Consider the following 16,174-nt stretch of genomic DNA (forward strand, 5'->3'; position numbering starts at 1 on the left):
CATGACAGTTTACAATCCAGGGTTACTCCAAGCAGTTTAATCGCCTCAACTTGCTCAATTTCCACATGATTTATTACAAGATTTAGTTAAATACAATGCTTTTAGTTTTAGAAATATTTTGGATTAATTTATTCCTTGCCACCCACTCTGAAACTAACTGCAGCTCTTTGTTAAGTGTTGCAGTCATTTCAGTCGCTGTAGTAGCTGACGTGTATAGTGTTGAGTCATCCGCATACATAGACACACTGGCTTTACTCAATGCCAGTGGCATGTCGTTAGTGAAGATTGCCATGGGGAATTCCTGATTCTACCTGGATTATGCTAGACAGGTAACTCTTCATCCACAGTATAGCAGGGTGTGTAAACCCATAACACATACGTTAATCCAGCAGCAGACTATGATCGATAATGTCAAAAGCTGCACTGAAGTCTAACAAAACAGCCCCCACAATCTTTTTATCATCAATTTCTCTCAGCCAATCATCAGTCATTCGTGTAAGTGCTGTGCTTGTTGATTGTCCTTCCCTATAAGCGTGCTGAAAGTCTGTTGTCAATTTGTTTACTGTAAAATGGCATTGTATCTGGTCAAACTCCATTTAAAAAAAAAAGGTTTACTAAGGGTTGGTAACAGGCTGATTGGTCGGCTATTTGAGCCAGTAAAGGGCGTAGTGGAATGACTTTTGCTTCCCTCCAGGCCTGGGGGCACACACTTTCTAGTAGGCTTAAATTGAAAATATGGCAAATAGGAGTGGCAATATCATCTGCTATTATCCTCAGTAATTTTCCATCCAAGTTGTCACACCCCGGTGGCTTGTCATTGTTGATAGACAACAATCTTTTTTTTACCTCTTCCATACTCAGTTTACGGAATTCAAAATTACAATGCTTGTCTTTCCTAATTTGGTCAGATATACTTTGATATCTCTGGACACTCCCTGTTATTTGGGGTAGCCTATTGCTCTGAGACAAGGCTGTTAGTCTAACAGCTAGACGCCATAGGAGTCTACAAATCAAAATCATCAAATCAAATGTATTTATAAAGCCCTTCTTACATCAGCTGATATCACAAAGTGTTGTACAGAAACCCAGCCTAAAACCCCAAACAGCAAGCAATGCAGGTGTAGAAGCACGGTGGCTAGGAAAAACTCCCTAGAAAGGCCAGAACCTAGGAAGAAACCTAGAGGGGAACCAGGCTATGAGGAGTGGCCAGTCCTCTTCTGGCTGTGCCGGGTGGAGATTATAACAGAACATGGCCAAGATGTTGAAATGTTCATAGATCACCAGCAGGGTCAAATAATAATAATCACAGTGGTTGTCGAGGGAGCAACAGGTCAGCACCTCAGGAGTAAATGTCAGTTGGCTTTTCATAGCCGATCATTCAGAATATCCCTACTGCTCCTGCTGTCTCTAAAGAGTTGAAAACAGCAGGTCTGGGACAGGTAGCACGTCCGTGTGAACAGGTCATGGTTCCGCAGGCAGAACGGTTGAAACTGGGGCAGCAGCACGGCCAGGTGGACTGGGGACAGCAAGGAGTCATCAAACCAGGTTGTCCTGAGGCATGGTCCTAGGTCCATGTCTCAACGCAAGGGTAAAGATGACATACTGTATGTTGGTGGTTACATAGTACATTGATGTTTTGTGTGTAAAAGTAAGACGATTGTAACATTATGAAACTCCTTCTTGTGTTCCAGATGAGAATGATGTCTGACGAGACAGAACCGAGGATGTGTGATGAAGACCTGGAGTCAGACGAGGGGGACGTTGAGGACTACCTGGAGGAAGAGGAGAACAGCGGAGAACTAATGGACCGACTCAGAGAACTGGAGGTGAGTCAACCCCAATCATAATGAACTGAATATAAAGCATCTCAAATTATATCATTTTTTAAATATAATTTCACCACATATTCATTGCTTTCATTTCAATTTTCACATTTATGAAAGTTATTTTCATACTAAACATATACAGTTGTGAATAATCTATTGGCTTCTTTTAACAGGCAGAGAATTCAGCTCTTGTGTTGGCAAATGAGAGTCAAAGAGAGGCATATGAGAGATGTCTGGACGAGGTGGCCAACCATGTGGTCCAAGCTCTACTCAACCAAAAGGCAAACTGACAAGTCATCCTCAACAATCCATCGTTTTTTTGAAAGCCCATTTTGAATCACAACCAGTAAGACATGGGTTGTGGTTTTAATGATACACTTTTGTGTATACATATATGCAGGATCTGCGAGAGGAGTGCATCAAGCTGAAGATGCATGTGTTTGACCTGGAGAGACAGAACAGAGTGCTCTGTGAGCTCTTCCAACAGAAACTACCCAACCATTCAAGCCCTCACGACCAGGTATAAAGTAACATCACAATCTGCCCTGAGACATGGCTGTCAACGCCTACGGCAACATTACACCAACGGAGTCTAGAGCCATGTTACACACTCTTAGAAAAAACCTTAAAGGGTTCTCCAGGCTAACCCCATAGGAGAACCCTTTAAAGAACCCTTTCTGGTTCCAGGTACAACCCTTTTGGGTTCCATGTAGAACCCTTTCTACGGAGGGTTCTACATGGAACCCAAAAGGGTTCTACCTGGAACCAAAAATAGGTTTTAATCTTGACAGCCCGAAGAACACTTTTGTGTGCACCATAGGAGTACACAGCCATGTCTCAGGGCAACGTCATAATCTGTCATAATCTGCTGTGTGGTGATCTCCTGCTGCTGGGTGTTGTAATGTAGCCTATAGTATAGAGTCCTATAACAATTTTTTGCTTCAAGTGGTGGACATGATATCCTAATTGCATTGAATTTACTGTTACAGGTGCAGCCAGGACCCCTCCCAGTGTTCAATACACAGCTGCTGCACAATGTCTCTGACAAACAGGTGGAGTCACAGTCACAGAGTCAAGCACAAGCCAAGGTGAGGACAAAGCACGGTCAACACTTAATCCTGAGACATGGCTGTAGACTCCTATGGGGATAAACACTGTCCGGGTTACAGCAGCAGTCATGACATATACTGTTGGGTCTATGGTTTCTCATATGAAATGAATTTCCTTTCTATTTCACAATTGTATTCAAGAGACCTGGACTTTCTCTGTTAAACTGATTTCCTTCACTTATGCCAACAGTGTTTTGTTCTGTCGATATTTCATATACAGTATAAGGCTGCAGTCTGGTTGAAGTGTTATTGAAATAAATGATTGGAATTTTGTTTAGAACCTTTGTTTAACCAGTTAGTTATTGAGAACACGTTCACTTCTATAATAACAACCTGACAATATTTCTCTCAACAGGGAAATGGGTTCCACCGCACACTGCCACAGGCCCCAGCAACTCCCCCCCGGGGCCCAGCCGCATCCATGGAGGCCCTGTCCCCATTCTTCAAGAAGAAAGCACACATCCTGGAGGTCCTCCGCAAGATGGAGGAGACCGACCCCCTCAAGTTCCACCCCTCGGCAGGCAGCATTTCCTTCTGTGACTACAGCCAGGTTCTGATGTCCACAGAGGCTGTCCTGGCTGCTGGAGACCTGTGTAAGAAGCACCAGACACGCTGCCGCTGCTCCTGCTCAGACTCTGACAACACGCAACACCAGCAGCACGTCGATGGTGAAGGGCAGTTATGTCCTACTCACTGCAAGAGGAGCACAGACAGTCCAGTCAAATGTAACCATATTTGCACTCCAAAGCCTAATTCAACTCCGAACCACGTCAAAGGCACACCCACCACAGCTGCTATTAGTGAATTCCACATCAAGAGCACATCAGTGGAGAAACACCAGACAATGAATGACCACCAGCAACCAGCAGGTCCCAACTCTTACTTGTCAATCAAAAGTGTAGATCAGACTAGACCAGCCAATCAGTGCCCAGAGGCAGGGATAAAGACAGGGCTGGTCGAGGGCACAGATGAAGAGGACTGTCTTAAAGGAAAAACTGAAGACAGCAGTAGTTTGTTTACCTCCCAGCTGCCTGTCCCTGGAGTGAAGGACAACCCTCATATTGCATACTGTGAGCTGGAAACCAATGGGTTTCTCCTCTCCTCCAATGACAGTGATAATGTTTTGAGTGATGTAGTTATTCCAGAGAAAGACAGTGGCCCAGCAGAGGAGGGAGCTCTCTCAGGGAGAGCCAACGTGGCCTTCAGCCCCATCCCCTCCTCCTGCCTCATCGACGTCAAAGCTGCTGCGATCAACTCCCCGTCCAGGATCCTAAAGTTTATAAAGATCCCCACGATGGCAGAGAGGACCCAGGCAGCGGCCAGTCCTGTCCGTCTGAGCCCACAGCTCACCCGCACCTCCAAGATCCCCTGCCGTACCAATAACTATGAGGTGTACCACTCCCCCGTCCCCTCACGCAGAGCCACCACCACAGAGAGGACCAGGCACCCTCCTCCACCCGCCAGGTCAGAGTCCTACCCAGCCACCACACACTCAGCCTCAGCCCCCACCTCCCCACCACAGCCTGAGGATGCCTGCTCCCCTCCAGCCAAGGAACTTTGCTACAGCAGCCTCTCGGTCCCCAAGGCAAGCCGTGGTGTCCCCAAGCCACTCGCCCCTGGCACATCGCAGACACCCAGGGCCTCTTCTCAGAAGGTCCCGTACTATGAGAATGTTTTGGAACTCTCCACCTCGGCTCAGCTGGAAGAATCCAAGGTCCCAGAGAACGTAAACATATCATCTTCATCTCATACCAACACAGATAGTGACAGGAAGCTAGTGAATCCACTACTACAGAAAGAGAATGTCCGGAGTCTCCAGCTGCAGCAATTCTCCCCTGCCTCGGACTCCTCCTCCTCCTCATCTTCCTCATCCTCTTCATCCTCGTCCGATCAGGATGTGAACACAGAGAGCCCAGTCTGGCACGGCCACCACAGCCTGCCCAACCCCTCTGCCCTCAGAGCAGCTCAGTTTCAGGGGAGCCCTGCTCACTACGCCAGCATGAAAGACAGAGGATCACAGGACCAGGACACTAGAGAAACCACCATGCAGAACTCTGATCTCTCCCAGTCCCAGCCTCCAGCTCTCCCAGCCAAGAGACATGATCCCTCATCCATTCCCAAGAGGCCTTCTCGGGTAGCAGGGCCAGGGAGGCAGCCAGCCGAGTCTAGTCACACATTCAAAGACAGGCTGGCTGCACTTGGCAAGCTGAGGAGCTCTGAGGATTTACAAGTCAATGTGCTGCTGCCAGTAGACAAGCCAGACCCTCATAGTGATGAGAGTATAGTCACTTTTAACGATGACAGGAGTAAGACAGCGGAGAGGCCTGTGGATCATAATTTAGAGGAGCAGAGGCACTCAAAATATACAGACTCTTTGGATGGTAAGCCTAAATGTATTCTTGGTAGTGTTGCTTTGATGTTCCCTGGTGCTTGTCAGTCCTATGATCCAGCAGCTAAGTCTCTTCTCTCTGGCTCTTCAGTCGCTAAGGCAGAGCTGGAGACGCTCTCATCCAGAGTGGGTGTGACTAATACAGACAGCCCCAAAGGTAAACTGGGCCTACCATCCCCAAACACTGACACTCCCATAGTTCTACACAACGTGAAATGCCCAGCTTCTCTGAACCTGTCTTACCATGGTAAACAACCTGCACCCAGCATCCCTCAGAGCAGCAACAGCCCCAACAAAGTCCTGCCTAAGTCCCCGTCTAAACCCTGCCAGGCCCTGGCTCCCTCACCCTCAGCTGTCAGCAGAGGTGGAACTGGGAAACCCACCCTGGATGCCCCGGCACTGACGCCACGCTACTCGTCCAAGTCAGAGGATATGAGCAAGCTCAACGCAAACAAGAAGAGAAACACCACAGCGCACGGAGACAGCTTTCCTCCCCCAAGGCCAACGTCAGGCACACAGCAGGAGGAGGAGAGACACCCTGTCCCTATAGTCCCCAGCCCCACCCCCGGCCCTACGTCAGCCATGGAAGAGAAGGTGATGAAGGGTATTGAGGAGAACATGCTGAAACTGGCAGAGCAGGACCGAGACCGAGGACAGGTATTGATGGTTGTTTTCCCTAACTGTGGTATAGTGTTGTGTTTTAATGTGTTATTATCGAGTATTTCAGAGTGTTTGCTGTCAGCAATTTGATAAATAAAAATTTTGAACAGGTCACCGAGGTGAAACAGAAAGGCTCCAATGGCATCGCTAGCTGGTTCGGCCTGAAGAAGAGCAAGCTCCCAGCTCTGAGCCGCAAACCAGACACGCCTCCTAAAGTCAAAGACGAGAAGAAGGGTGGAGAGTGGAGGCTGAATATCCCTTCCAAGATGGCGGGGTCTAAGTCTAAAGGAGATGGGGTGGGGGTGGAGAGCCTGAATATCTCTATGCTGATGGAGAAGGCGGAGGGTCTGAGGAGAGCTCTGGAGGAGGAGAGAGCCTACATGAATGGGGTCGAGGGGGTTGGGATGGACCGCTCCGGGAGGGGTCACTCCTGTGAGGTGGTGATGGACCAATCACAGGGCCAGCTGGCTGTTATGTACAGGGGAGCGCGCTCAGATAATTTCATGCAGCAGTTACTGAACAGGTGAGGAAATTATAGAAGCAAGCACTGTTGGATTCTATGTATAAGCCAGTTAAGATTGATCTGATTGTCAAAAGTGAATTTTGTGCTTAGGTGAAAATATCAGTTGTTTTGTGTTGCCTTTCCTTTTATAAACCAATTCCTTTAACTGTTGTGACTATAGGGTGGATGGGAAGGACTTCAGTGGCATCAGTGTGGCTCAGAGACGCCTCTCCTTTGACTGTAAGACCTCTAGACCGTTCAGCAGCCACCATACTGACAGTATCATCAGCCACACCACCAACAGAGAGGACATGCAGAAGGTAGGCTACAGCTGAGTTAGAATGAGTATTCATTAGGGGTTCACAGAAAAGTTATTGTTATTGTCTGAATTGTTTTTCTTATTTTTTCCTTGACATGGTCAAATAACTCAAGCGTTAAAAAAATATATATAATTTGGTACACAGAAGCAAGAGCCCACTTTGTGTGTAGGCATCTTTCTTCATGCTGAACAACTTTGCTTCAAGGACCTATAAAGGTCCATCATTTTGGAAATTGGGAAAACCTTTGAAAAACGTATTCCCATTCCCATGAACCATAATAATACGATGTGTAGGCCCATGGTACAGCTCTTAACTTAGTTTGAGAAAAGCGAAGGGATTAGTTAAGAGGTGGCTGAGTTGTTGATAATTCAATCGTTTTAAAAATAGCTTCTATTTGACCAAAATTCCATGACGTACATTAAGGCAGATGGGTGAATTCAGTTCAAGCATGAATAACTGATTAATTTAGTAACACGCTGAATATGAACACCCGCTGAATACGAACACCTGCTGAATATGAACAAAAATATAAACGCAACATAACATGCAAACATTTCAAAGATTTTACTGAGTTACAGTTGATATAAAGGAAATCACTCCATTGAAATATATCCATTAGGCCCTAATCTATGGATTTCACATGACTGGGAATACAGATATGCATCTGGTGGGACCACCATTTGGCTCATGCAGCGCAACACATCTCTTTCGCATGGAGTTGATCAGGCTGTTGATTGTGGCCTGTGGAATATTGTCCCACTCCTGTTCAATGGCTGTGCGAAGTTGCTGGATATTGGCGGGACCTGGAACATGCTGTCGTACACTTAGATCCAGAGCATCCCAAACATGCTCAATGTAGGGCTGGGCGATATGGCCTAAAAATCATATCTACATTTTTTTCAAACTTATGGCCGATTCACAATGTACAGTACATTCGGAAAGTATTCAGACCCCTTGACTTTTTCCACATTTTGTTACATTACATTTACATTACATTTAAGTCATTTAGCAGACGCTCTTATCCAGAGCGACTTACAAAATGGTGCATTCACCTTATGATATCCAGTGGAACAACCACTTTACAATAGTGCATGTAAATATTTTAAGGAGGGGGGAGGGGGGGGGGGGTTAGAAGGATTACTTTATCCTATCCTAGGTATTCCTTAAAGAGGTGGGGTTTCAGGTGTCTCCGGAAGGTGGTGATTTACTCCGCTGTCCTGGCGTCGTGAGGGAGCTTGTTCCACCATCGGGGTGCCAGAGCAGCGAACAGTTTTGACTGGGCTGAGCGGGAACTGTGCTTCCTCCCTTAACCAACAATGCAGTGTTAAGAAAAATAAGTGTTAAGTAAAAAACAGATAAGTAAAAAAATAGTTAAAGAGCAGCAGTAAAATAACAGTAGCGAGGCTATATACAGGGATTGCCGGTACAGAGTCAATGTGAAGGGGCACAGGTTTGTCGAGGTAATTGAGGTAATATGTACATATAGGCAGAGTTAAAGTGACTATGCATAGATAATAAACAGAGAGTAGCAGCAGCTTAAAAGAGGGGTGGGGGGGATGCACATTGTCTGGGTAGCCATTTGATTAGCTGTTCAGGAGTCTTATGGCTTGGGGGTAGAAGCTGTTAAGAAGCCTTTTCGGCCTAGACTTGTCGCTCCGGTACCGCTTTCTGTGCGGTAGCAGAGAGAACAGTCTATGACTAGGGTGGCTGGAGTCTTTGACAATTTTTAGGACCTTCTTCTGACACCGCCTGGTATAGAGGTCCTGGATGGCAGGAAGCTTGGCCCCAGTTATGTACTGGCCAGCACTACCCAAAGTAGTGCCTTGCGGTCGGAGGCCAAGTAGTTGCCATACCAGGCAGTGATGCAACCAGTCAGGATGCTCTTGATGGTGCAGCTGTAGAACTTTTTGAGGGTCTGAGGACCCATGCCAAATCTTTTCAGTCTCCTGAGGGGGAATATGCTTTGTCGTGCCCTGTCTTGGTGTGTTTGGTCAATGATAGTTTGTTGGTGATGTGGACATCAAGGAACATGAAGCTCTCAACTTGCTCCACTACAGCCCCGTCGATGAGAATGGGGGTGTGCTCGGTCCTCCTTTTCCTGTAGTCCACAATCATCTCCTTTGTCTTGATCACGTTGAGGGAGAGGTTGTTATCCTGGCACCACACGGCCAGGTCTCTGACCTCCTCCATATAGGCTGTCTCATTGTTGTCAGTGATCAGGCCTACCACTGTTGTGTTGTCGGCAAACTTAATGATGGTGTTGGAGTCGTGCCTGGCCATGGGTGAACACGGAGTACAGGAGGGGACTGAGCATGCACCCTTGAGGGCCCCGTGTTGAGGATCAAGGTGGAAGATGTGTTGTTACCTACCCTTACCACCTGGGGGCGGACCATCAAGCAGTCCAGGATCCAGTTGCAAAGGGAGGTGTTTAGTCCCAGGGTCCTTAGCTTAGTGATGAGCTTGGAGGGCACTATGGTATTGAACGCTGAGCTGTAGTCAATGAATAGCATTCTCACATAGGTGTTCCTTTTGTTCAGGTGTGAAAGGGCAGTGTGGAGTGCAATAGAGATTGCATCATCTGTGGATCTGTTGGGGCAGTATGCAAATTGGAGTTGGTGTAGGGTTTCTAGGATAATGGTGTTGATGTGTGCCATGAACAGCCTTTCAAAGCACTTCATGGCTACAGACGTGAATGCTACGGGTCGGTAGTCATTTAGGTAGGTTTCCTTAGTGTTCTTGGTCACAGGGACTATGGTGGTCTGCTTGAAATATGTTGTTATTACAGACTCAGTCAGGAACAGGTTGAAAATATCAGTGAAGACACTTGCCAGTTGGTCAGCGCATGCTCAGAGTACACATCCTGGTAATCCGTCTGGCCCTGCGGCCTTGTGAATGTTGACCTATTTAAAGATCTTACTCACATCGGCTACGGAGAGCGTGATTACACAGTCGTCCGGAACAGCTGATGCTCTCATGTATGCTTCAGTGTTGCTTGCCTCGAAGCGAGCATAGAAGTCATTTAGCTCGTCTGGTAGGCTCATGTCACTGGGCAGCTCGCGGCTGTACTTCCCAGCCCGTGGCTGTGCTTCCCTCGTACTACATCGTCGGAGCCGGTGTAGTACGATTCAATCTTAGTCCTGTATTGACTCTTTGCCTGTTTGATAGTTCATCTGAGGGTATAGCTGGATTTCTTTAAAGCGTCCGGGTTATAGTCCCGCTCCTTGAAGGTGGCAGCTCTACCCTTTAGTGCGGATGTTGCCTATAATCCATGGCTTCTGGTTGGGTTATGTACGTACGGTGAGAGTGGGGACATCATCGATGCACTTATTGATGAATCCAGTGACTGATGTGGTGTACTCCTCAATGCCATAGGAAGAATCCCGGGAACATATTCCAGTCTGTGCAAGCAAAACAGTCCTGTAGCTTAGCATCTGCGTCATCTGACCACTTCTTTATTGACCGAGTCACTGGTGCTTCCTGCTTTAGTTTTTGCTTGTAAGCAGAAATCAGGAGGATAGAGTTATGGTCAGATTTGCCATATGGACGGCGAGGAAGAGCTTTGTATGAGTCTCTGTGTGTGGAGTAAAGGTGGTCTAGAGTTTTTTCCCTCTGGTTGCACATTTAACATGCTGGTAGAAATTAGGTAAAACGGATTTAAGTTTCCCTGCATTAAAGTCCCTGGCCACTAGGAGCGCCGCCTCTGGATGAGCGTTTCCCTGTTTGCTTATGGCCCTTATACAACTCATTGAGTGCGGACTTAGTGCCAGCATCGGTTTGTGGTGGTAAATAGACAGCTACGAAAAATATTGATAAAAACTCTCTTGGTAAATAGTGTGGTCTACAGCTTATCATTAGATACTCTACCTCAGGCGAATAAAACCTAGAGACTTCCTTAATATTAGATTTCATGCACCAGCTGTTGTTTACAAATATACACAGACCGCCACCCCTTGTCTTACCGGAAACAGCAGTTCTATCTTGCCGATGCAGCGCAAACCCTGCAAGCTGTATTTTATCCATGTCGTCGTTCAACCACGACTCGGTGAAACATAAGATATTACAGTTTTTAATGTCCTGTTGGTAGGATATTTGTGATCGTAGCTCATCTATGGTAGAGGCAGATTACTCACTCGCCATCAGATCCTTACAAGGCACCCCGACCTACGTCCCCGAAATCTCAGTTTCTTTCTCCTGCGAATGACGGGGATGTTACCGTTGTCGGGTGTCTGAAGTCAATCCTTCGTGTCCGACTCGTTAAAGAAAAAATCATCGTCCAGTACGAGGTGAGTAAATGCTGTCCTGATATCCAGAAGTTTTTTCAGTCATAAGAGACGGTGGCAGAAACATTATGTACAAAATAAGTTAGAAATAACGTTAAAAAACCCATGCAATAGTACAATTGGTTAAGAGCCCCTAAAACGGCAGCCGGGGCCATTCAGTATCCTTGATGAAAACCTGCTCCAGAGCGCCCAGTACCTCAGACTGGGGCGAAGGTTCACCTTCCAACAGGTCAACAAGCACACAGCCAAGAAAACGCAGAAGTGGCTTCGGGACAAGTCTCTGAATGTCCTTGAGTAGCCCAGACAGAGCCCGGACTTGAACCCAATCGAACATCTCTGGAGAGACCTGAAAATAGCTGTGCAGCGACACTCCCCATCCAACTTGACAGAGCTTGAGAGGATCTGCAGAGAAGAATGGGAGAAACTCCCAAAATACAGTTGGTCCAAGCTTGTAACGGCTTACCAAGAAGACTGGAGGCTGTAATCGCTGCCAAAGGTGCTTCAGCAAAGTATTGAGTAAAGGGTCTGAATACTTATGTTAATGTGATATTTAAGATATTTTTACATTTGAAAACATTTATTTAAAAAAAGGTTTTGTCATTATGGGGTATTGGGTGTAGATTGATGAGGGGAAAAAACTATTGAATCCATTTTAGAATAAGGCTGTAACGTAACAAAATGTGGAAAAAGTCAAGGGGTCTGAATACTTTCTGAATGCACTGAGCGTTGAAGATCAATTAAAGATCAAATACACTGCATTTCAAACAGTCAGCAATAATCTAACGAATTCAGGACTTGTGAAATTATACCTAGGCTATATATAAGACCCACTAATAATTTAATTAATCTATCAAAATAATAATAATAAATGATCTGGCTTTCAAGTCTGTCTCTAAAAATGCCCTTTTTTGCAAGTGATTAGCTGGCTAATCTTTATATTTACAGTTTAGCCGACTTGGATCGACAGTATTTGCTAGCTAACAAGGTTGAACCGTTTAATTGTTATGAACACACCCTTCTGTCTGTCTCCAACTGTTTGAAAAGCATATTAGCCTGTCCACTTTGTTCAGATGTTGAAATCAAGTGGGCTACCTTATTTCTCAGAATGAGTTGCCAGTTCCTTATATAATTGTGTTTTAAGCTTATTGCACATTTATCAAACACAGACTAGACAGCTACTATAACAATGAATTAGGTGGTACCCCAATGCTGTGCGCGACAAACTGAGCATTAATTTTCCAGAATCAATGTCCATTGACTCTCTCAGTAGTGTCTACTCGGCGTGCAATTTGAGTAGTTGAGACATAAAAAGTTATCCTCTAGTACAGTAAAATGATGTCTCAATGTGTTTGTGTCCATATGACCGATTCTGTTGGGCCAAATCTTAAATACAAATAGCGAGTTGAAACTGAATTGTTGGAGAGGAAGCTGTGATCTATCATCTTTGTTGGCGTAAGAGGCAGGATGGTCAGTAATACAGGGCAGCGTCAACCAGGGACAGAACGGCAAGAAACAGGAGATAAAGGACTGTGAGACAGAGGTTTAATCCAAGACACATGAAAGGTGGGATGTATACGGAGGGTGCGGGACAACAGAAAATAAACAGCAGAGAGGCTAAGAATTTTTGAGATGGGGAAAGGGCCAATAAAACGGGGGGAAAGTTTATGGGACTCCACCCAGAGGGGTAGATCCCAAGTGGGCAGCCATACCCTCTGCCCAAGACGATAGCGGGTAGCAGGGGTCCGGTGGCGGTCCGCCTGTTGCCAATACTTGGAGATGGTCTTGAGAAGAGTGGGCCGGGCTCTCTTCCAGGTACGACGACAGCGGCGGACGAACATCTGGGCCAAGGATATGCTGACCTCTTCCTCAGGGAAGAGCGGGGGCTGATATCCCAGGGAACACTGGAAAGGTGAGAGACCAGTGGCCGAGCAGGGAAAGGTGTTGCGTATTCCACTCACACCAGTTGCTGGTTCCAGGGGGTGGGGTGGGCAGAGACGAGGCAACGAAGAGCCGTCTCCAGGTCCTCGCTCCGACTGGCCGTTAGACTGGGGGTGAAAACCGGAGGGCAGGCTGGCCAACGACCCAATGAGGGTGCAGAACGCCTTCCAGAAACTGAGGACCACGATCGGAGACAATGTCCACCGGAAGTCCATGGATCCGGAAGACGTCCTGCACCATGAGCTGGGCCATCTCCATGGCTGAGGGTAACTTGGGAAGGGGAATGAAATGTGATCAGTCCACACTACGGATGGATGTTCCGCCCCCTCTAACCAGTACCTCCACTCCTCCAACACCATCTTGACCGCGAGTAGTTCTCGATTTCCCACGTCGTAGTTCCTCTCAGCGGGGTTAAGACGATGGGAAAGGAAACCGCAGGGATGCAACTTTTGGTCCTTGGCAAAACGGTGGGACAGAACAGGCCCCACTCCAATGTCTGAGGCAAACTGATGGGACGGGTCCGGATGGGTTAAAATGGGAGCTGTAATAAACCAATGCTTGAGGTTCGAGAACGCCCGGAGACCACGTGAACGGAACTTTGGGAGAGGTGAGTGCTAAGAGGGGGGAAGCCAGGGTGCTGTAACCCCGGATGAAGCGGCGGTAGAAATGAACAAACCACAGGAAACGTTGCAGCTGTACTCTGGATGTGAGTTGAGGCCAATCCACCACCGCTCTCACGAGTCCAGCTGAATATTTCCAGCAGCAGTGACGTACCCTAGGAAGGAGATGGTGGAGCGATGGAATTTACATTTTTCTGATTTAACAAAAAGCTCTCGTCGGCCCCAGAGTCAATGAGCACCCGGAGAGATTTGGACTGGTCACCCCACAACAGGATAGCATGGAGAGGGGAAGAAGGGAAACTTCCCGTACAGCTCACCAGCGTACTCGTACCTGCTTGATGACCCTGGTCTTTTAATGAACAGGTAGATATGTAATGTCCTGCAGTTCCACAATACAGACAGCTCTCGGTGCTCAGTCTGCGTAAGTGTTCAGCAGGAGACAATCTGGCCCTGCCCAGTTGCATGGGCTCCGGAGGAAGCGAGTTGATAGCCCTCTGTGATTCCCGAGGGAACTCGGGTGGCATCGGATTCTCCCGGGGACTTCCGGGATTCTCCCGGGGACTTTCGGGATTCCTCGGAGGTGAGGTTGGCACCGTGGACAAGCGAGTGTGACAGGGAGCAGACCTCCTCTCCCTCCTATGTTCCCGTAGCCAACCATCAATCCATATAGTCAAGGCTATGAGAGAGTCGAGTTCCATGGGAAGCTCTCAGGCTGCGAGCTCGTCTTTGACCACCTCTGATAATCCATTCAGGAACGTGTCGAAAAGAGCTTCCGGGTTCCAGGCATTCTCAGCGGCCAAAGTGCGAAAATCTACTGCATAGTCTGTCACACTACGGGAGTCTTGGCGCAGTTGCAGATGCTTACGAGCTGCCTCTCTCCCAGACAACAGAGAATCGAACACCTTTCTAACCTCTGCCACAAACTCTTCCAGACTGAGGCAAATGGTGGATTGTTGCTCCCACACTGCTGTAGCACAGGCGAGAGCCCTCCCAGACATCAGCGTTATCAAGTACGCTATTCTCGAACGATCCGAGGGAAACGAAGAGGGCTTCAGCTCAAAGATGAGAGAACACTGGGAGAGAAACGCCAGGCAGGATCCTGGCTCTCCAGCATAGCGCTCCGGAGCAGGTAAGCGGGGTTCTCTGGAAGCCGGGGTAGATTGGGGAGTAGCGCCACTGGTAGCGGGGGGTTACTGTAGTGGCTTGCTGCTTAGTAGATAACCGTGGAATTGCTCCAGCACTGAGTTGAAACCCTGGTCATAGCATTCCGCCAAGGTATGGAGTTCTTCCATAAGGTTCTGAAGTAGCTCCTTGTGTCTTCCAATGGTGGCTCCTTACAGGCAAACAGCATTGTGGAGCTGGTCCGATTCTGCAGGGTAAGTCATGGCCAGTTCGTACTTTCACGACTCAGGATATGACCCAGATGCAGACACAGGAGGTGGATGATTCAGTTCTCAGATGATTTATTATAACACGGGGAGCAGGCAGAGGGCAGGTCAAGGACAGGAAGATGTTCGTAACCAGATCAGAGTCCGACAGGTACAGGACGGCAGGCTCAGGGCCAGGGTCAGGGCAGGCAGAATGGTTAGAACGCGGAGGACTAGAAAACAGAAACTACAGCGACTGAAAAACTGTAAAAAGCACTGGTAAAACTTGGCAAGACATGACGAACTCGCAACAGACAAACAGAAAACGCAGGTATAAATACACAGGGGATAATGGGGAAAATTGGAGACACCTGGTGGGGGGTGGAGACAAGCACAAGACAGGTGAAAAAGATCAGGGTGAGACAGCTTGTTGCAGTCTTCCCGCATTTGGGACAATGACTCCCATTGTTAGGGCGGAGACGTGCATCTCGTCATTATATTGAGATCTCTGGTGTAAATAGGAAGTTGCACATAGAGGAGCGAAGGAGACAAGACCAAAAATACAACATGAGAATAAGTGGACAAAACATGAGAATAAGTGGACACAATACCTACATTCTTGCGATACAGGCATTTGGAATATTGCGCAAATAAAAACATACATTTGAATTAATTTGATATATCGCTCAGCCCTAGCTCAATGGGTGGTGACATGTCTGTGACATTTTCAGCTTCTATGAATTGTGTACAGATCCTTACGACATTATTATCGTGCTGAAACATGAGATGATGGTGGCGGATTAATGGCACGACAATGGGCCTCAGAATCTCGTCACGGTATCTCAGGGCATTCAAATTGCCATCGATAAAATGCAATTGTGTTTGTGGTCCGTAGCTTATGCCTGCCTATATAACCCCACCGCCACCATGGGGCACTCTGTTCACAACGATGACATCAGCAAACCGCTCGCCCACACAATGCCATACACGCTCTGCCATCTGCCCGGTACAGTTGAAACCGGGATTTGGCTGTGAAGAGCGCACTCTGAATCTGGTGAACTATGTCAGGGCGAAAACAAAATTGTGAAACATTTGGGGTTCCCCGAGGAGAGGTTTGAGGACCACTGGGCTAACCTAACCAGGTAAAACTCTGGGCCCAAGTT

At 47.4% G+C, this 16,174-nt stretch overlaps 1 protein-coding gene across 2 annotated transcripts in view; it reads left to right on the forward strand.

Moving 5' to 3' along the window:
• LOC106567084 (nck-associated protein 5-like) overlaps window positions 1–16,174 on the forward strand; it is a 51,190-nt gene that overhangs the window by 22,125 nt on the left and 12,891 nt on the right. For both annotated transcript variants that reach the window (XM_014135964.3, XM_014135963.3), the window contains exons 3-9: window positions 1,692–1,826; window positions 2,000–2,107; window positions 2,227–2,346; window positions 2,816–2,914; window positions 3,291–5,981; window positions 6,095–6,507; window positions 6,668–6,806. In XM_014135964.3, coding sequence (XP_013991439.1) covers window positions 1,692–1,826; window positions 2,000–2,107; window positions 2,227–2,346; window positions 2,816–2,914; window positions 3,291–5,981; window positions 6,095–6,507; window positions 6,668–6,806 — 3,705 coding nt within the window. The remainder of the gene's footprint in view (window positions 1–1,691; window positions 1,827–1,999; window positions 2,108–2,226; window positions 2,347–2,815; window positions 2,915–3,290; window positions 5,982–6,094; window positions 6,508–6,667; window positions 6,807–16,174) is intronic.

This window comes from Salmo salar, chromosome 13, assembly GCF_965601325.2.
Source record: "Salmo salar chromosome 13, fSalSal1, whole genome shotgun sequence".
NCBI lineage: Eukaryota > Metazoa > Chordata > Actinopteri > Salmoniformes > Salmonidae > Salmo > Salmo salar.